General features: G+C 38.6%; 1 protein-coding gene across 1 annotated transcript; it reads right to left on the reverse strand.

Moving 5' to 3' along the window:
- Nucleotides 1–3,478: 3,478 nt before the first annotated feature.
- Nucleotides 3,479–4,340, reverse strand: KRTAP13-1 (keratin associated protein 13-1). Its single transcript, XM_007965424.3, has one exon. It carries the CDS (start codon nt 4,212–4,214, stop codon nt 3,696–3,698), a length of 519 nt encoding a protein of 172 aa, XP_007963615.2. The 5' UTR covers nt 4,215–4,340; the 3' UTR covers nt 3,479–3,695.
- Nucleotides 4,341–21,458: the final 17,118 nt, after the last annotated feature.

The raw sequence follows: 21,458 nt of genomic DNA on the forward strand, positions 1-21,458 counted from the left end.
CATGAAGACAAGGATGAAGACCTTGATTATGATCCACTTCCACTTAATGAGCAGTAAATACAGTTTCTCTTCCTTAGGATTTTCTTAACATTATCTTTACTCTAGCTTACTTTATTATGAGATTATAATTCATAATACATGTAACACACAAGGTGTGTGTTAACTTAAATCTTATGTTATTGATAAAGCTTCTGATCAACAGTAGGCTATTAGTAAAGTTTATGGGGGAGCCAAAGTTACCTGCACATTTTCAATTGGTTAGGGTGTTAGTTCCCCTAACTTCCACTTGTTCAAGAGTCAACCATACTTGCTTAAATTTACCCAATATGTATCTTTTGTTTACTTATTATTTCTTACACCTTTTTTCTATATTCTGGGATCATTTTGTTTCGACTATGTATAACTTTAATTATATATTTTAGTGCTGGAAAGCTACTGACACATTCTATAAGTATTTGATTGTCTGAAAATGTCTATATTTCTCCTTCATTTTTAAAACAGACATTCATTGGTCTTAGTACTCTAGTTTTGATTTTTTTTTTTAACATTTGAGGACATGTATTTGTTTTCTTATATTTCTTCTTTTCTGTTTAAAATTTAACTTTTAATCTCAGTTGCTTTGATGAAGGTAAATTTCTTTTTAAATTTTTTTCCCACCTGTGGCTGCTTTAAGTTTTTTCTCTTTTTCTTTCCTGTTCCTCAGTGAGACTTCAATATGCCTAGTTATGGGCTTGTCTTCACATTTATCGTGCATGGGATTTTTAGTAGTTCTTGACTCTATGTATCTGATCTTTCCTCTATTCAAAAATTATCTTTGGATCCCCCGTTGATTTGTTTCTATTACATATAACTTCTCTTAGATTTACTGATATGCGGACTTATTTCTAGCCATATGTATACACACACACACACACACAAAATTTTGTTTTAGGACTCCAACAGCAACTATGTTAGACCGTTACACATGTTCCATAGTCTCTTAAACTCCTTTAAATATTTTAATAATTTTTCTTTTTTTTTGGTTTGTATATATTCTACTGAACAATAACTAATTATCTCTTTAGCCATGTTTAATTTTGTTTTAATCCATTCACCAATTCAATATTTTAATTTATTACACTTTTCAATTTTAAAATCTCTTTTTGGTTCTTTTAATATACTTCAGAACTCTGCCAAAATTTTGCATCTATCTTTTTATTCTCTAAGCATATCAAGTATAGTTATTTAACATTTATGTCTAATATTTTCATTTACTGAAGATCTTGTGATCCTAATTCTGCTACATATATCTATATTTTGGATTTAGAAATTTCTTAACTTCTGAAGTCTGGTAAATTTTTGTTGGATACTAGACTATATCTGTGTCTTCATGTGTATCTAGATATAACTATATCTGCAATGGTATCTATATCTATATATAAATAGGTATCTGTATTTACATTTGTATCTATATTTATCATGTAAAGAAGTAATTTGGAGCTCACTGTGATGTTATCCTCCTCCTGGAAGAATTTAAATTTGATTTTGCCAGGATAGAACAAGAGCCCTGGTATTCCTATATCCTCTTAACCTTATCAAGTACTGAAATGATTTGGGACTGTACTTCAGCCTCTCTTTTGGATCGAACAACATTCTTATTCTAAAAGTAGTCATGGATTCTGTGACTTCCTGTTTATTTATCAAGACCTTTCTTAGATTTTTGGCATTCATAATTTCTGAATATCTTCACGTGTATTTTCCTTGTCTAGATTTTCTAAACAACGGACATTAGTTATAAATAGTTTTTTCATTTTTGAGCATTTGATTTTAACTTATTTACCCTTAGGTATGAACCTAATACCTTTAGGTATGAACCTAATAATTAGATAAGAGATTTCCTTTTAAAAGCACATAAGTGATTAGAAGAGAAGAGAAAATGGAGTAAAAGTGCCCAATTTCGACTAGGCATGGCGGCTCATGCCTGTAATCCTAGCACTTTGGGAGGCCGAGGCGAGCGGATCACCTGAGGTCAGAAGTTGGAGACCAGTCTGGTCAACATGGCAAAACCCCTTCTGTACTAAAAATACAAAAAAATTAGCCGGGCCTGGTGGTGGGCGCCGGTAATCCCAGCAACTTGGGAGGATGAGGTAGTAGAATCGCTTGAACCCAGGAGGCGGAGGTTGCAGTGAGCCGAGATAGCACCACTGCACTCCAGCCTGAGCGACAGAGCGAGACTCTGTCAAAACAAACAAACAAAAAAGTACCCTATCTCAAGACTGTTTTAGTAGTTTGAATGACCATATTTGTCATTACCACATCATATGAATCACTTTGCATTGTAACTGTAACTGAGCTAAATTTCCTATCATTCCTTGAATACACAAAGATTTTCAGTCCTTTCTGCTTTGCTTATTGTGTCTAATCTTCCCAGATTTCTCTCCTCTGATATTTCTGTTTTTGCAAGTCAAAAATTTGCAGCTCCTTTAAGATATCATAGAATAAGTTTTCCCTCTACATTCCTTATCATCTTTGTGTCTCCTTATTTTTACATTTAACATAACTTACATGTATAATAGATCGCTTTCTCTAACAGCTGTTGTCTAAAGGAATAATGAATGGGAATAGTTATTGAACATTGTTTGAACTCTTTTTTTGTTCTCAACTTTAGGTTCCTTATTGAAATCTATTTATCTTCACACTTAACCTTTTTCTGGAACTACTTTTCCTGAGAAAACAAAGAATGCTACCACAAAAAAGAGAAATAACATTTCCCTAATTTTATGCTCAGATGTGAATTAAATGATCACTTCTGATGATATCAAAGGGTTATTATCTTCAGCTTTACTTAGTGTGAAACGTGAATAAAAACCAAGGTGGAATATCAGTCCTCCATTCAGGTTTCATGGTATCCCTTATTACACATATGTAGATAATTGAATCATATTGAATTCTCATCAATGAGATGCAGGCATTTGATCATGATTACCAACAAATATTGGGTGACTTCAAAAGTTACTTCAAATCATTTTGGTTTGTCTTTAATTTTTCTTTTATGTGTACCTATAACCATATAGTTCTAAATTTTTTTTCTCTGCAGATTCCTGATATAACTATCAACTAGTCTGCTACATTATACTTGTTGGCATAGACATAAGAATCCGCATTTTATAAGGGGATCAAGCTAATTCCTCATTCTGAGATTTTAATGAATAAAAGTCTGTATATTTAGTAGACTTCCACTACCTGTAGTTTGAGTAACAAAAATCTCTGAGACCCCCCAAAAGTTTGTTTGAATCCCAAACTTCATATGATTTTCAAACCTATTCCTACATATATATACCAATTGTTACATAATAATCCCCTAATACATCACAACCAAAACCTAGTAATAAAAAAACCACCACAAACATAGCTGAGTATGAGACCAATGGATTTATTGGATTAAAATGATTTGACTTTTTATAAATTGTAGAAGAAAATTGAATAATACAAATTCTACTTTTAATGTGTACTTCAAGATTTATTTTGAGCTAGTACTCTAATTACAGTTTTTCAGATGAAGCCTACCAGCCAGTATGTGGGACCAAAGACAAACTGAGAACTTGATAATTAGAGAATAAGAGGCTAATTCTTTCTGTAAATGATGAAGACAATAAAGGTTATGAGTAGAGGCATTAATGGCATTGGCCAACAAAATTAGCAATTCAAGATGATGATTAGTAATAGAAGCCTGATGCACAAGTTGGTCTGTAGCAAGAAGACTGGCAGCTCCTAGAAGCCAAGTAGGTTGGGCGGCAGAATCCAGAGCCGTAGCCCAGGGAAGGGAAGCCACAGCCTCCATAACCCAGGGATCTGAAGCCACTGGACCCACAGCCCACTGTGTAGCAGTTCCTCGATCCATAGCCCAGGGAGCGGCAGCTGCTGGATCCAAAGCCTAGAGACCCAAAGTAAGGGGTCTGGTAGGGACTGCAGAGCAAGGAGGTTCTGGGGCGGTAGCAGGAGGTCTGGCAGGGGCTGGACTCCACAAAGGACGTCTCGCAGCTGGTGGGCTCCCAGCAGGTCTCCTGACGGCCCCTGTAGAGAGAAGAACCCAGCTGGCAGGTGCTGGGAGAGCAGAGGTCAGTGCTGGAGACCAGGTTGCTGGGATAGGAAAAGCCACAGGAGGAGGCTGGGTAGCGCAGGTAGCCGCCAAAGGAGCGGGAGGAGAAGTTTCCAGAGCAGCAGTTGTAGGACATGTTGACAGGAGATGTGAGTTCAGCTGAGTTACACTGAGAAGATTCTGAGTTTGGATGCCAGTCCTGGACAGGACCATTTATATACTTTCAGCCGTGGGTGTGGCACCTTACAGGGTCATCCTTCACAAATTTGAGCTCCCACCTTTGCATATAAGTAACTTAGTAATCTTTGTAATTGCAGTTAACTAACACCCTTCATCTTACGTTTATGGTAGAACTCATTTTGTTTTTACAGCTCTGCGTCAATGAAATACATTTATGTTTTAAATGCTATGACAGTATGTGATTAATGCCTACTCCATTATGGCCAGGAAAACCCCTCTTATTTTCTCTGCCCATGATTTATACATCTGCTCCTGTTTTGGCTGGGAAATTCTTTCTGTCTTGGGTGGGGACAGCAATGCATTCATATTTTTTGTTAATGGCCTAGAGGCAGAAATCATATTGGTTCATGCTCTCCAAAATAGTTTGCCATCTGTTATTTACTATAATCAGTGCTTATAAGTCCAGTCTCAAGGGCCTATATAAAAGTAAGCCAAAGGAATTGAGAGATAACTAGACATAGATATTATCTTGAACAATTTTTTTAAAAAATTAATATTTAGAAAAAAAATCAAAACAAAAGCAAAAAATAAATAAATAAAACAACAATATGGACTCGTGAAAAAAAGCAAAGTAGAAGACACTGCTGAAATGAGGTAGGAAACAAGTCAGAGTAGTCAGAACAGCAGAAGGATGCTCAGGACTGTCAGGGTTTGCAACTAATGGATAGATACTCCATCCTTAAAGCAAATCAAAGTGCTTTCAAGTAAACTTATTTGATGCCTTTTGTATGATGCATTCATATTTTTAAGTGTTCTGGAGCCTACCTGCTTACAATACCTCTAAACCCAAAATTTTGGATGCCTTCTGAGCATCTGCAGGGTAACATCAACTTCTGTGTTTTTCTCCCTTCTTGTGATATGTGACTCTGTCCCAGCCCTCTTTAAAGAGGTGGATTTAGGTTTTGTGGGTGTTGAAAAGTATAATTTGGAGATCCTCATTAAAAATACAATATTATGAATATAATGATAGATATCAACATGGATATTAACTTAGAATAAAAACTTCCATAGTTAACCCAAGCTGTCACAAAATCAAGACAATAATATACCTTTATTATCATCCTCATCTATAACCTTTTTCTGCATTTTTTGGTTGCATAGTCAGTCTTTGATCATCTCTACATATGACAATGATTTTGTCAACATGATTTGCTGTAGAACAAATGGAAGTAAAATTCAGTGTTTCTTTTAGAAATAGTACATCAAAAATACTTGAATTATTTTTTATGACAGAAAAGTTGTGTTTTTTTTTTAAACATTGCCATTTGTTGTGAGCAATGCCACAGCTGTAACACCCTCTGTCATTTCTTTTCAGCAGGGCTTCAAGCCTGAGATTGTGCGCCTCTGATCCAGATGTCCCTGGTTCACCTCCCACCTGTGTCTGTTGGCAGTGGAGGCTATTTGTATGAGGATCGGCTGCAAACAGCTGTGGATCCAGGGTTGTAGGGGTCTTCTAGTTTGTGGCACAGCAGTGTCCTTGTTCCAGTCCTTCTACTTAAGAGGAAAACTTGCTAAGGCTTATAAGGTTGACGCTGGGGACTAGATGTATTAGAAGTAGTGCAGGCAGCCCCGTGGATACACCCACAGCCTGAGGATGCCACGAGGGACTCCTAGTCCACAGCAGCATAGCTGGAGCAGTGGGTTCCTCCCAGTCTCCCTGGGAGCTTTGGAAAATGTCAGGCAAGAGAAGTACCCTCAACCTTACCCTTCATTAAGCTATATCTGTCTCTGCCTCTGCTAACATGCCCTGCCCAAGATGTCTGAGCATGTGCTCATGACAGCCTCTCAAAGACATCAGGGACTTACATACAGTGCCAGGTCTCCCTCGGACACCTGTCAGGACAATGTCTCTCTCTGGGGCCGCAGCCTCACTTTTAGTAATTACATTGCTGTGTGTGTTTTTGCTGTTGTTTTTGTTGTCTTTGCTGCTGTTTAATCCCAAACCAAAACAGAAAACAAAATAAGAAAATGTCTGGTAGCTTTATTATGTTCTTTGGATGTATGTTTTCTAACAATTCAAGACAAATTCCCTGACAGAATATACTCCAAAGTCCAACTATGTGATGTCAGGGGCTCAAGAAGTATAAAGTCATGGCTTATGTCATGGAATTGCAAATCTAGTTAATAAAAAGGTAATAAAACTATACAACAGATACTAAAAGTATCAACTTTTTCTTAATGTAAATGTATGTTTTATTGGAATTTTCTTTAGAACTCACTAGATAAAACTTGCGTAAGTCAAAAAAATGACAAAGAAGCTTCCCCCACATCAAACGCTTACTTTTAACAACTTTATCTTGCGATCTTCCAAATATCTAAATTTCTTTCTATAGGCTCCTGGCAGCTAGGAGAAAAGTCCTAGCCCACATGGTGCTGTGAAGGCCATTTCTTTCTCAAATCCTCATTTTCCAAGGAACTTTTTGAAAATAACCATCCTATCACAACTAAGGGTAACTTTTTGGTAACTGGAAATAGGACCAGTGTTAATCAAATGAACAAAGTCAGCAAATGTGTTTATCAGGGCTCACCCTTATGGCTGCACTCCCCGCTTTGCAATAGTGCCCTTCTCCTCCCCATGCATATCCTGCCCTCCCCGCACTACTGGGATGGTGAATGGTTTCGGTTAAAATAATAGACCACAAGCTCACAGATCCTCTTGTCAAATCCAGCCCACATAGGTTCGTTGACCTCACAAGTGCAGGCGCCCCTGGGCATTTTATTAAACTATAAATTAGTTGCTAATATTCAACCATCAAAAGATTCACAAAAATTTGGGTTTGTGATTTCTTTTTTTAAAAATTCCGAAAGTCTGGTGATGCTGTGTTTCTCACTCACAGTTGGCTGAAACTGAAGACAATCTGCTCCACGGATGTGGGACATGCTTCTTATCATCCCCACAACTCTAACCACCCCTCTTGTCTCCCAGCTCTACAGCCAAATTTCAGTTGTGAATACGCATCAGGCCTGCACTATTATTTTGTCGTGTTAGTTAATGTCTCTATCATAAGCGAGAGAATGTGAGATGAATTAAGAAGCTTTGGGTTTCAAGAAAATTTCTGAAAACTATATCCTCGTGCACTTGACAAATATTCTTTCATGTTTAATAGGAAAATACGTCATGTCTGTGATGATGGATTAGAATATGAAGCATCAATCATCAAACAAATCACAAATCCACTGAACCACCTCACTTATATTTATGAGCTGCCTGCATCATGTACTGGCTTGAAACGATCTCCTCTGACTTCAAATACTTTATAAGCCAGCAGAATTTGAGTTGGTTTTTATATGCTGGGCAAATGCTGAAATCAGTGTTGTCTAACTTCTGAATATGCAACAGAATGAACAATGGGTCATTTTAGGACATGCAAATAAACCAACAAATAATTAATTAATAAAAAACAGATGATTAAACTCCTCCTAGGGCTGCCTCATTCGTGGTTCTGATGTACCACCATTTTTGGAAATTCCTCCCTTAAATTGAAAGGTTAATATCTAGCCAGGAGCCCATAGGAGATCCTCATAGCCCTGTGAAATCATACTGCATGCCTGACCACCGTAACCCCCTCTGGACACGGCTCGTCTGTCCAAGACTATAAAGTACATTAAAGATAGAGGAAAGGTAATCTATTTTCTCCTTGTACTATTGTAATTTGATTGTAATGTGCAGTTTTTGATAATAATATGCTGTCTTCTCTTTTCATGCTATTGCAAAGATGTAATAGCCATTACAAATGCTCTCATTCAAGAATGCTGAAGATGGATTTAGTGGCATTAATATCCATCCTGCAAGATGGAACATCTTAGAGTTTGAACAGAGGCCATGTCACTACCCAGTGACACTGTACAGATGGTCGCATGATGACTAGTAATGACTCTTTTCACCATAAATACCAGGGCAAATAGTGATTTTGACAGGCTATGACAGCTGAAACTGGGAGGCAGAAGAAAAAGGGCTTTCAGTTAGAAATCAAATGAACGGCATGATGAATATGCCTGTAGCACAGAAACAGTCCCTAGCATATAGTAGGCACTCCATAGATAGACGTTGATAGAATGAAAAGGGAAGTTAGGCATGCAGATGTCTTATATGAAATCAAGCATCTCAGAAGCCTATCTAAATGGTAACTATTTTGCCTTTGTTCATTCTTTGATTTGGCAGCTGAGTGAAAGTTGGCTATATCTATTAATAGATTTGGAAGCTTTTTCACTCAGAAATAGGCAGCCTCAACAGTGGATCAGATACAAACCACGGGCTGGCCTTTATCTAGCTGGAATCAAATCCTAGCCTAGTGGGGGGAAAAAGCGAGATAAGGGAGAAACAGAACATGCTAGAAGACATGTGTGTGAGCACCCTTCCTCCTCTGCCATTTTTGAAATGAGGAAAGTTCCTTTATCCCCCTCGCAGGGCATGTAATAGGGTGTGGCTCACTTCTTCCGTGCCCCACAGCTCAAACCCCTAGGGGGGACCATGCAGACCAGCAGGTCGTGGGGAGCGTGGGCTTGGACCTCATGGCAGCATCTAGGGTTGGGTGTTTGCAGCTCCCAAAGCCCCAGTGGGCATATATTATAGTTGGCTCCTTCGGCTTAGCTCAGTTAATCAGCTCAGTTAGACCGTCTGCCTTATCACAAGGACAAAAGACTTTCTGTATCTCAGGGTTCTTGCCCTAGTGTACCAGAAAAATCAGATCACATGTGGGCTTGGAGGATTAGTGCAAGATTTTATTGAATGGTGGAAGCAGTTCTCAGCAGATAGATGGGGAGCTAGAAGGGGGTTGGAGTGGGAAGGTGGTTTTCCCCTGGAGTCGGGTAGCTCAGAGGCTGGGCTCTCTTCTGACAATCCTCAGCCAAATTTCCCTTGGCTTTCCACAGTTGATGGTCTGCCAGTGTCTGTCAGTGTGTTTTTCTGCTGGTGTTGTTCCGCTTGATGTCCAGCTGCCTTTGTATTTGCCTGATAGGGTCTCGGGGTTTTCATAGGCAGAGGATGGGGACATTGTGAGCCAGGGTGGTCTTGGAAAATGCAACAGTTGAGCATGAAAACAGGAGTGCCTGTCCTCACTTAGGTCTGCGGGCACAGGCCCTACCCAGCACTTCCCTGCCCCCTTCCCTGTCACTTTGAAGAAGTCTGGCCTCAACCTGATTTTGGATGTCACCATTGTCTCCCTGCTTCCCTTCTGTTTAAAATCTTTGCTGGAGATTGAAGGAATGACAAAATAGCATAAAGAAGGCAACTCCGTATTTACTCAGCATTTCTTCATCTAACCTCTGGAAGGTATCATAGGATTGGGTGAGATTTCTGTTCATGAGCTCCCTCTATTCCTGAAGGGAAAGCAAACAAACAAACAATTATGGATAAGGAAAATGTAGATAGGAGAGTAGGAAAAAAGGAAACAAAAGGGGGAGGTTATTGCAAGTTGCTTCCGCATTTTCAGAGCTCTAGAAGTAGAGGATATTTGAGGTTCCTCTGTGTCCTAGGATTGCGCACTTTTTTTTTTTTGAGATGTAGTTTCACTCCTGTTGCCCAGACTGGAGTGCAACGCCATGATCTTGGCTCACTGCAGCCCCTGCCTCCCGGGTTCAAGCAATTCTCCACTTCAGCCTCCCGAGTAGCTGAGATTACAGGTGCCCACCACCACACCTGGCTAATTTTTGTATTTTTAGTAGAGACAGGGTTTCACCATGTTGACCAGGCTGGTCTCAAATTCCTGACCTCAGATGATCTACCCGCTTCGGCCTACCAAAATGCTGGGATTATATACATGAGCCATTGTGCCCTGCCTGGCTTGTGCACTCTCAAAAGAAAAGAAAGCAAAATCAAGTGAAGAGTCCTAGATAGGACCCTTAGTCCTTCTCAGTTGGCTGAGCTCTGTGGTGGGTGGATGATTAGAGACACAGACATGGTAGAGGTAAAGTACCCCAGTATCTCTTGGTAACAACTGTAGAGAGCCCCTATTTTTGAAAAACCTCCAAAGTTCTTGTTTTGCTTTTCTCCCTTACTAGTATTATAAACTGCTTACCTCTCTTCATTCATTTTCCATTTCAGAGCTGAAATCCTATGATGCTAAGATTTGGTTGTGGCAATATCGCTGGTGCCCAGAGAGTATTCCTTTGCAATTTCTGTCCCATTCCAAGTGGACTGAGGCTTTCATGAAGGTGGTTAAAGAGCTTTAGGATGTAGTTGAGCCTAATTATTCCTGGGGAAGTGTTATACCCAGAGTTCCTTCTTTCTTTTTCATTATTTTCCTTGATATTAAATTTTTCACCTACCGTCATTCCAGGATTTGATTTATTTTTAAAGACTTGGGATTTAAAACAAGGGACAAATAAGGTAATCTCAGGTCATTGTGGAATGGAGTATGTTTGACCACTCAGAATCTTAAACCCTGATGATTTTAAGAAATGCTGTTCAAAATATAGATGTCAGAATCCTACCAGCCCAGAGAGTAGTTCTACGGTGGGGGCCTGCCATTGCAATTGTGGGACAATGAAATGTAGAAGCTCAGCATGCGTTGTGCTGTCAGAACACTTTGCCAGCAAACCCTGATGCTGCCCTTTCCAGCACTGCCTCGCTTTGCTCATTGTGTGGTTGTGAAAATGAACTGGGATAATATAAATAGATAAATAGAGATACTGAAACATAAATAACCAGAGTACTGCCAGCTGGTTAGTAAATCTCTGCTGAAATAACAAAGCAAACCCTTGCCAGGTGATGCTGAGGTATCAGATTTGAGAACCACGGCTGGAAATAGTTTTAAGTATGTTTTTGTGCTTTGAGTCACTCTTTGGCTTAAGAACAAAATGTTCAGGATTAAATGAGAAATTTGGAATTTCAAACTCTATACTCACTACAAAATAAAAACATAATGCCTGCAACACAGTATTGAAAGCACTGTTTTAAATCTTTATGGAACCAGTCAGCTTTTCAAAAATCAGTGATCAATGACCTAACTATACGATTTAGTTTCATGTCCCTATGGTGTGTTTCTTCTTCATTTACGCTTCTTCTCTAATTTGTCTTATTTTTTTATTTCCATCGATCTTTTTTTTACTTTATCCCTGTTCCATTCTCTATATTTTCCTTTTCTTTATGCTTATTTTCAGCACTCCTTTTCTTGGTTTGGTTTTCTAAACTGGGAATAATTTCAAACTGAGGAAGTGTTTCTTTTTGTTCCATCAATTAAATAGCATTGCTTTTCTATTTATTGGTTGAGTAAAGTTGACTCTCCTCTACGTTTGTTTCCAAAAGTAGTTGAGTATTTTTATTCATTTCTCTTAAAATGTTCTGAATCTAATTGGTTTTATTGGTGCTTTATTTAATTTTACACTATAAATAATTGAAAACTTTCCAGGTTCTAGTTTACATTTTAAAATCTTGGCATTATAATGCCTTTTTAATTGAATATTCTCAAATGGTAAACAATTCCAAGATGATTTGCAATAATGGCCCTAATGAAACTTTTTACAACCATACACATCTGGCCTCCAGAGCTATTAGTCTATTGTTACTTTAGGACACCCTAGCTTTGCACAATACTCCATCTTAATTTACCAGACCAGAAGAACCTGGAAGATAGGGACAAAGTCTATTCCTCAATTACTGACTTGCAATGGACTTTCAGTAATGTTTATTAAAAAGATGAATACAGGTATTTTTAGTGTGAACTTTATTAATTTTATTTGTTGACAACAGAAAATATATGATTATAATTTCATGAACTATGAGATTTTGCTGCCTGATTCCTTGGAAAACAGACATAAAGGGCATGGCATCTGGTCACCATGAGATGGCAGGAAATGGGAGGTGGCGGGGGACCTGCCAGGTTGCATGGTAATTATTGGCAATGAAAATAGCCACTGTCATCCTTAAAATAAGAAAGGAATGATCTTCTTAAGCACATGAATAAAACATATTCAGCCATATCTGCAGGGGCAAATCAATTTTATTTTAATTAGATAACTAATTAGTGAAACTGCAAAGGACTTTTTGAATACCAGGATGTTTTCTCCCTACACCAGTGGTCAAGGGTATATAAAGTTCTTTAGGAGAAATTTTGTTAGAATTCCTTATTAAATGCAAGGAAAACTGAAGTCAAGATACAATATCTAATTGAAATTCCATAGTATGCATTTTTTTTTCTTACTTTTAGCGATGGCCTGTCTCCTGTTATGTGAGTTGAATTTTGTCCTCCCATGAGATTTGTATTTTAAAGTGCTAACCCCCTGCACCTCAGAACATAACCTTATTTGGTGATAGAGCCTTTATAGAGACAGGCAAGTGAAAGTGAGGTCACTGGGGTGGGCCCAATTCATTCATATAGCTAGTGTCTACATAAAAAGGGGAAATACAGAGGCAGAGACAGACACGCATAGAGGGAAGATAACGTGAAGAGACACAAGGAGAAGACCATTCAGGACCATTTAGGGAGATGGCCATTTGGGGAGAAGTATCCAAGAAAGAGGCCTAGAACAGATGCTTTCCTCACACCCCTCAGAAAGACCCACCTGCCAATACCTTCATCTCAGCCTTCCAGCCTCCAGGACCGTAAGACAACACATTCCTACTAAGTCACTAAATTTGTGGTACTTTGTAATGGCAGCCCAATCAGACTTATATATCCACCATCTGTCAAAGGGAATTCCCCCCAACTCAGGAATTGAGTGGCCATAGGGACCTCCTTCACTCAGTGTCTACCATGTTTCTCCTGGTCAGCAAAGAACATGCCAGCTATCCTGTGCCCTCTTATGGACACCCTTCATCAGCCTGTCCAAAGGACTGGGCTTTGAGCATTGGGCTGTGGACTCTGCAGTTTTCAGCCTCTGTGGATATGGGACCTCCCTTGTCCCAGATGATGGGCTGAGTTTCTGTCACACTCATAATTGCTCCTCCAGGAGAAGTCAGTCACCTTATTCCCAATCAATTTGTGGTCACAGGTCTAAAGAGCAGCATGTTGCCTTTCTAGACCCTCATAAATTTTTCCCTAACTTTGTTACTAAAGAGATTCTAGATTTCCTAACTCATAAACTGCTTATTCATTTCCAAAAAATGAGGTCTTCAAAAGCCATCTTCAAGAACTTAGCTGAAGCTTTTTAATATACCAGTGACCTATGCTACAGCTAGAAATCTGCAAGTTGTTACTCCTGAAAGTATCTCTCTCCTCCCCCTTTCATCATCTCCCTTCTCTCTCTTCTTTCCCCTCTCTGCCTCTTCCTTTCTTGGAATACATTTTATGTTTCATATTTTCTAGATCCTCTTTTTTTCCAAAGTGTCTCCCCAAAATAGAAATATTCCAGCTTCTTTAAAATCATCCTCCTAAGTTAACACAGAAATCAGGTTTTTGTTTTTACTTATTTTTGTGTGTTTTGTATGCTTCTAGTAAGTTTCCTCTGGCATGAAAATCCACTGGTCCTCTTTGGGAAGGCCATTTAACTGTAAGGTATAGCACCTCTGGAGACTATTCAAGGCAAGTGCCTGGATATTGAAATCACTGCAATAGCTTCATTCTTAATTAGCTCTCCTATTTAATTTATTTTCTTCTCTTGGTCTCTATCCAAACATGGAGCCACAGAAAGATATTTTTTTAAGTCTGAATAGTGATTAGCTTTTCCCCATCCCTTGTGTGATAAATCAGAGTATAACTTAAGAAATGTGTTGAGAAAAGTTCTTTCTTCTGTGCTAGCTGTTCCACTTGAGACCTAAGTGTTATCTCAAATAAGCAGAATCCAAATTCAACCTAAAGTTAGAATACAGTTCTTGCCATCCTGAAATAGATTTCAGCCTCCTGAAAGAGTCAGAATTTAGGACAATTTGAGAGAGGATTTTATACTAATAACTTAGACTGCTGTGAACTCATAAACTTCATTTTTTCCTTCATTTATGCATTTATATGTCAACTCAGCTGATCAAAATGAATAATGCCTATTATGCTTTAAAAATCTCATACTTAGAAGAGTAAATGAAATAAATAGAATAAGTGAATGAATGAAATGAATGAAATTTGCAGTAAGACAAACCTAAACTTGAGCATAATTCTATCATTTATGAGAGGTGACCTTAAAGTTATTCAGATTTGTTGGTCTCTGTTTCAACACCTAGAAAATGTGAATGGTAATAACATATATTTCTTTGGAGAATTAAATGAGACTACATATGTACAATTTCTGCTAGGGCCATTGGAGACATGTTGGTTCTGCTACTTTCCAACCCTTCCATCTAGCTGCCACGTTGCTCTGTATCTCTTTGTTTTCATCTCTCTGTATCCAGGAAGTCCTCTTGGACTAAACTTCCTCAACTTCTTAATGTTGTGTCTGTGATTTCTCCTCTATGGGCTTACTTTTTGATTTTTCATAGTCCTGGTCTTGTCTTTTTAGAGTTTTTATGCTCATGTCTACCTTCCTATGGCATCTAAACTAGAAAGTACCGTGAAATGATAAGAAGGGTCAACTTTCAGAAAAGTGTGATGAAATTGACAAATATATTTGAACCAATGGGATTTGTCAGAGAAAAGTTAGAAAAAACTTCATGGAGGAAACATGTTTTGAGGTGGATTTTCAAGTTCAACTCTTTGGAGTTCAGTTGAATGGAGATAGGAAAGATCAAAGACTTTCTAAGAGGTTACGATATCAGGGTGAAAGTGTTTTTGTCATTTCTTTAAGGGGACATAGAATATTTTTTGTATCCATGAAGTCTAGGGTGATGGCATAAAGCTGTAGTAGATCTCAGTTATTGGGTAAATCATGCCTAGACATCAATCTAATTAAAATTCATTTTCACCAGAATTGAAAAACTGGAGCCAAAACAGATCTCTAAACATGCTTTAACCCCTAAATATTTTAGTATTTCCCACTTTGCTCATCTAATATTTCTTTATTCTTTACCCTGCTGCCTTCAATCCTTCATTCTCCATCCACTCAACCATCATCTCCCATTTTTTGTGTTACTGAGCAGTACACACAAAGGTTAAGAGGAGAGACTCAAGTAAAACTATAACACTACATAATTTCTGCTATTGCAGCTCATCTGTAAGAAGGATATAAAAATTATTACAGATTTACTATGAGTTAAATACTATAACTTATGTGCCATGAATAATGCTTAGCACAATGCCTGGCTAAATGCTTTAAATGCACATAAAATGTTTTTAAGTGTTATCTACTACTATTTTTTATAATTGAGATTCCTCATTGTGTTCCTAAATTAAACATTAGACCCTCTAATCCATTTTGCCTGATTTTTTTTTTTTAAAAGAACTAGGAATGCTTTTAGGTATGTTTCTAGCTCCAAAGAACTCTCTAGAGTTTCACACCACTAGAATGAGTTAATTTTTGTTAGTTCAGTGATGCTAATGTTCACAAATGCAGTGAATTTAATTCATATACTATAGCACAGTTCACAAAAGCTTTAAGTGAACAAATACATCTTAACAAATGTGGTTTTCTATAACATGGATTACATCACATGTTCCAAAGTGAAGAGTTCTCAAAACTATTATAGTAAATATATCAAAATATGGAAAATCAATTTGTACTTTTTGGTAAATGAATTTAGACAGAGCCTCACCACTATGATGAGGTGTAGAGTATTCCATAGACTTAGCTTACATTGAATAGCACTGTTTTATATATATTTTCTAATATTTTTTCTAATCCATATAAATAAGACTAATGTCTTTCTCTGATGGTGTTTTACCTTTTCAAAGACCTGAATTAAGAGCTTCTTATTTTTTCCCCTTTTTAGTGCTGTCAATATGTTAAAGCTTATGATTTTAAATATAGCTTAATCTTGGATGAATGATATTAAAATATCTAGAAGTTCCATATTATTAACTTTATTGAAACAAAATGAAGACATGATAAATTAGCAAAAGAAGTAAATACTAGAATGACAAATAATTATCTTTCTGATGAAATAACTGTTTGCTAATACTTTAATGCTTGATTTGCTGACACTGATTAAAGCCTTAATGAATAACCACTCACAATGGTTACCTTTAGTGTGTCAGCTTGGCAAGGCTATGGTACCCAGTAGTTTGTCAAACACCAGTGTAGATGTTGTTGTGAAGGTATTTTTTACATGTGACTAACATTTAAAACAGTAAACTTTGAGGAAAGCAGATAGCCCTTCATAATAGGGGAGTATACCTCCTATTTGTTGAAGGGGCCCTAACAATAAAGACTGAAGTTTCCTGAGGAAGAAGGGATTCTCAAGACTGCAACATAGAAACTCTGCCTGGGCCGGGCGCGGTGGCTCAAGCCTGTAATCCCAGCACTTTGGGAGGCCGAGACGGGCGGATCACGAGGTCAGGAGATCGAGACCATCCTGGCTAACACGGTGAAACCCCGTCTCTACTAAAAAATACAAAAAAACTAGCCGGGCGAGGTGGCGGGCGCCTGTAATCCCAGCTACTCGGGAGGCTGAGGCAGGAGAATGGCGTAAACCCGGGAGGCGGAGCTTGCAGTGAGCTGAGATCCGGCCACTGCACTCCAGCTTGGGCGACAGAGCGAGACTCCGTCTCAAAAAAAAAAAAAAAAAAAAAAAAGAAACTCTGCCTGAGTTTTCCACTTACAGCACTGTGAATTCAGACTCAAGACTGCGTCATCAACTCTTACTAACTCTTACCTGAATTTCCAGCCTGCTGGCCTAATTTGCAGATTTTAGGGTTGTCAGCCCACACAGTTGCATGAATGAGTTCCTTAAAATAAATATCTCTCTTTCTTTGTACACAAACACACATATTACACACACACACACACGCACACACACACCCTATTGGTTCTGTTTCTTTGGAGGACCCTGACTAAAACCCTCTGCAAGAAATAGCTGACTTTTTCGCTATTAACTGTCAATATCTGTTTCACCAATTGATCATGTGTTTCTTGAATCTCACTGCAACTTTACAGGGTAGGACAACCTGGCAAAAAACAAAACTAAACAACAGTGTAGTCATATAGAAACTCATTGAGGAAACTGAATTATAAGAACTTGATTTTCAACTTCAAGTCACAGAATTCTACAATTGTTAGGACTTAAAGCAGCCATCTAGTCCTACCTCTGGCACATGTAAGAGCTAAAACAACTTGCTGTAATTCAGTGTTGTTTCCATTTTAATACACGAAAACTCATCTATATTAATGTAAGAGATCAGACATTATAATCAGTGGTTTCTAACACTAACATTTACTTGGTAGGTTTAGTAACATCTAATTCTTATGTCTTATGTTAAATATGCCTGTGCTTTACTCAGTTCCCAATGAGACTCTGTTTCTGTTATGATATAGTGCTGAATTAGAATGAACATACAAGCAAAAAGCAAGGAACATAGAAGTTCACTATGTTACTGACTCCCTCTCTAGCCCTATAAATTTTTCTTTTTTTGCTAGGTTATGTACATCTTTGACAATTTTCAAGATGGAGAGAGATTTGAATACTAAGTTTTGAAAACAAAAGAGAAGTTGAATATTTCCCAATCTTCTTAGAAGAATCTGTAGTGCTTATAAACTGAAAAGCAAACTGACAAAGATTGAGGATGTCTACTAGCCTACATCAGTTAAGTGGTCCATCTAGCACTCAGGTGACAAACTTCACAAGTGCAAGGAGAAAAACATGTCACCACATTCTGTCACCTCAGTAACACGCTGCCAAGCAAGACACTGAGATCAAGTCAGGTAGGGAAGTGGCCATGCATGTCCATGCAAAATGATGGAGAGAAGAGAACTAGGGCATCTGTTCAAATGGAACATGTATTATAATTGGAGGCTGTGAAGAATCATGTTATTCAAAAGGTGTTTGGTTTCTTTAACATATTTTTAATAAAGATACATGATAATATTTTATTCACATGAACTGTACAAAAGGACAAGTATAGTCCTGTGGCAGAAATTATTAACATAGAAACAAAACAAAATAGGGTGAAATAATAAGTATGACATTGTTGCTTTCATCTCTTCTTGGTTCAGTTTATTTCCAAGAAAATATAAATGAACTTGCCTTACTTTCTGGCCAGGGTGCCACTAGCAATGGCTTATGTCATTCCTCTGGTTGAAAGACAGGTTGTCACTATTTCTGATACGTCTATTGATCAAGCAGATTGATATAACCACTATTGCTGGATCCTGAGATCACTTACAGCAATACCACAGATTAAATGAAAACATTTCTTAACAGGCAAAAACTAACAGAGCTCACTCAAAAATACCTGGACAGCCTGACTAGCCCTGGATCTATAAAATAAATTAAATTAAGAGTAAAAAAATTCTAACACTGAAAATTCCAAGATAAGATGGTGTATTAGACTGTTTTCATGCTTCTGATAATGACATACCTGAGATTGGGTAATTTATAAAGAAAAAGAGGTTTAATGGATTCACAGTTCCAAGTGGCTGGGGAGTCCTCACAATCATGGTGGAAGGTAAAAGGCATGTTTTACATGGAGGCAGGCGAGAGAGAGTGAGAGACAAGTAAAAAGGAAAACCCCTTATAAAACCATCAGATCTCCTGACGCTTATTTAATACCATGAGAACAGTATAGGGGAAACTGTCCCCATGATTCAGTTATCTCTTACTGGGTCCCTTTCACAATACATGGGAATTATGGAAGCTACAATTCAAGATGATATTTTGGTGGGAACAGAGCCAAACCACATTATTTTATCCCTGGCCCCTCCCAAATCTCATGTCTTCACATTTCAAAACCAATCATTCCTTCCCAACAGTTCCCCAAGGTCTTAACTCATTTCAGCATTAACTCAAAAGTCCACAGTCCAAAGTCTCATCTGAGACAATGCAAATCCCCTATGCCTATGAGCCTGTAAAATCAAAAGCAAGTTAGTTACTTCCTAGATACAATGGGGGTACAAGCATTGAGTAAATACAGCTTTTCCAAATGGGAGAAATTGTCCAAAACAAAGAAGCTATAGGCCCTGTACAAGTCTGAAATCCAGCAGGGCAGTCATATCTTAAAGCTCCAGAATGATCTCCTTTGATTCCATGTCTCACATCCAGGTCACACTGATGCAAGAGGTGGGTTCCCATGGTCTTGCACAGCTCTGTCCCTGTGGCTTTGCAGGGTACAGCACACCCTCCTCACTGGTTTCACAGGCTGGGGTTGACTGTCTGTGGCTTTTCCAGGCACATCGTGCTAGGTGTTGGTGGATCTACCATTTGGGGTTGGAAAACAGTGGCTCTCCTCTCACAGCTCCACTAGGCAGTGCCCCAGTGGGGACTCTGCGTGGGGACTCACACCCACATTTCCCTTCTGCACTGCCCTAGCAGAGGTTCTTCATGAGGGCTCCACCCCTGCACCACACCTCTGCCTGGACATCCAGGCATTTGCATACATCCTCTGAAATCAAGGTGAAGGTTCCCAAACCTCAATTCTTGACTTCTGCATACCCACAGGCTCAATACCACTTGGAAGCTCCCAAGGCTTGGGGTTTGCACCCTCTGAAGCCATACCCTGAGCTGTACCTTGGCTTCTTTTAGCTGTGGGTGGAGTAGCTGGGACACAGGGCACCAATTCCCTTGGCTGCACAGAGCAGGTGGACCCTGGACCTGGCCCATGAAAACATCTTCCCTTTCTTGGCCTCTGACCCTTTGATGGGAGGGTCTGCCTCAAAGGTCTCCGACATACCCTGGAGACATTTTCCCCATTGTCTTGATGTGATGGTTAATACTGATTGTCAACTTGATTGAATTGAAGGAGGCAACGTGTTGATCCTGGGTGTGTCTGTGAGGGTGTTGCCTAAGAAGACTAATATTTGAGTCAGTGGGATGGAAAGGCAGACCCACCCTTAATCTGGGTGGGCACCATCTAATCAGCTGCCAGCTCAGCTAGAATATAAAGCAGGCAGAAAAAAATGAAAAGACTAGACTGGCCTAGCCTCCCAGCCTACATCTTTCTCCCATGCTGAATGCTTCCTGCCCTGGAACATCGGACTCCAAGCTCTTCAGTTTTGGGACTCGAACTGGCTTTCCTTGTTCCTCAGCTTGTAGATGACCTATGGTAGGACCTTTGATCATGTGAGTTAATACTTAATAAACTCCCATTTTTTATATACATATATATAATATTATATATATATTATATATATATATTCAAGATGATATTTTGGTGGGAACACAGACATATATACATATGTGTCTCCTATTAGTTCTGTCCCTCTGGAGAACCCTGACTAATAAACTTGGTGATTAATATTTAGCTCTTTGTTACTTATGCAACTTTCTGCAGCTGGCTTTAATTTCTTCTCAGAAAATGAGTTTTTCTTTACTATTGGATCATCAGGCTGCAAATTTTTCAAACCTTTTTGCTGTTTGACTTTTAAAACTGAATGCTTTTAACACAAGTCACCTCTTGAATGGTTTGCTGCTTAGAAATTTCTTCTGTCAGATACCCTGAATCATCTCCCTCAAGTTCAATGTTCCATGAATCTCTAGGGCAGGGGAAAAATGCTGCCAGTCTCTTTGCTAAAACATAACAAGAGTCACCTTTACTCCAGTTCCCAACAAGTTCCTCATCTCCATCTGAGACCACCTCAACCTGAATTTCATTGTCCATATCATTATTAACATTTTGGTCAAAGCCATTCAACAAGTCTCTAGAGAGTTCCAAACCTTCCCACATTTTCCTGTCATCTTTTACACACTTCAAAGTGTTCCAGCCTCTACCTGTTACTTAGTTCCAAAGTCACTTCCACATTTTCAGGTATCTTTACAGCAGCACACCACTCTACTGGTACCGATTTACTGTATAATTCCATTTTCACACTGCTGATAAAGACATACCAAAGACTGGGTAATTTGTAAAGAAAAAGAGGTTTAATGGACTCACAGTTCCACTTTAGTAGTAGGGGGCCTCACAATCATGGCAGAAGATGAAAGGCATGTCTTATATTGTGGCAGGCAAGAGAATGAGAGCCAAGCAAAAAGGAAAACCCCTTATAAAACCATCAGATCTCATGAGTTATTCACTACCAGCATAACAGTATGGGGAAAACCTCTCTTGTGTTTCGGTTATCTCCCACTAGGTCCCTCCCACAACAATGGGAGCTACAATTCAAGATGAGATTTGGGTGGGATATTGCCAAAGCATATCAGATGGTTTCAATGGCAAATCATTCAAAATAGTTGAAAAAATTAAGTCTA

The sequence above is a fragment of the Chlorocebus sabaeus genome, chromosome 2, assembly GCF_047675955.1.
Source record: "Chlorocebus sabaeus isolate Y175 chromosome 2, mChlSab1.0.hap1, whole genome shotgun sequence".
NCBI classification, from domain to species: domain Eukaryota; kingdom Metazoa; phylum Chordata; class Mammalia; order Primates; family Cercopithecidae; genus Chlorocebus; species Chlorocebus sabaeus.

What these genes read in the sequence shown, in the direction of transcription:
- KRTAP13-1 (XM_007965424.3), bottom strand. Translation starts at nt 4,214, where the DNA reads ATGTCCTACAACTGCTGCTCTGGAAACTTCTCCTCCCGCTCCTTTGGC.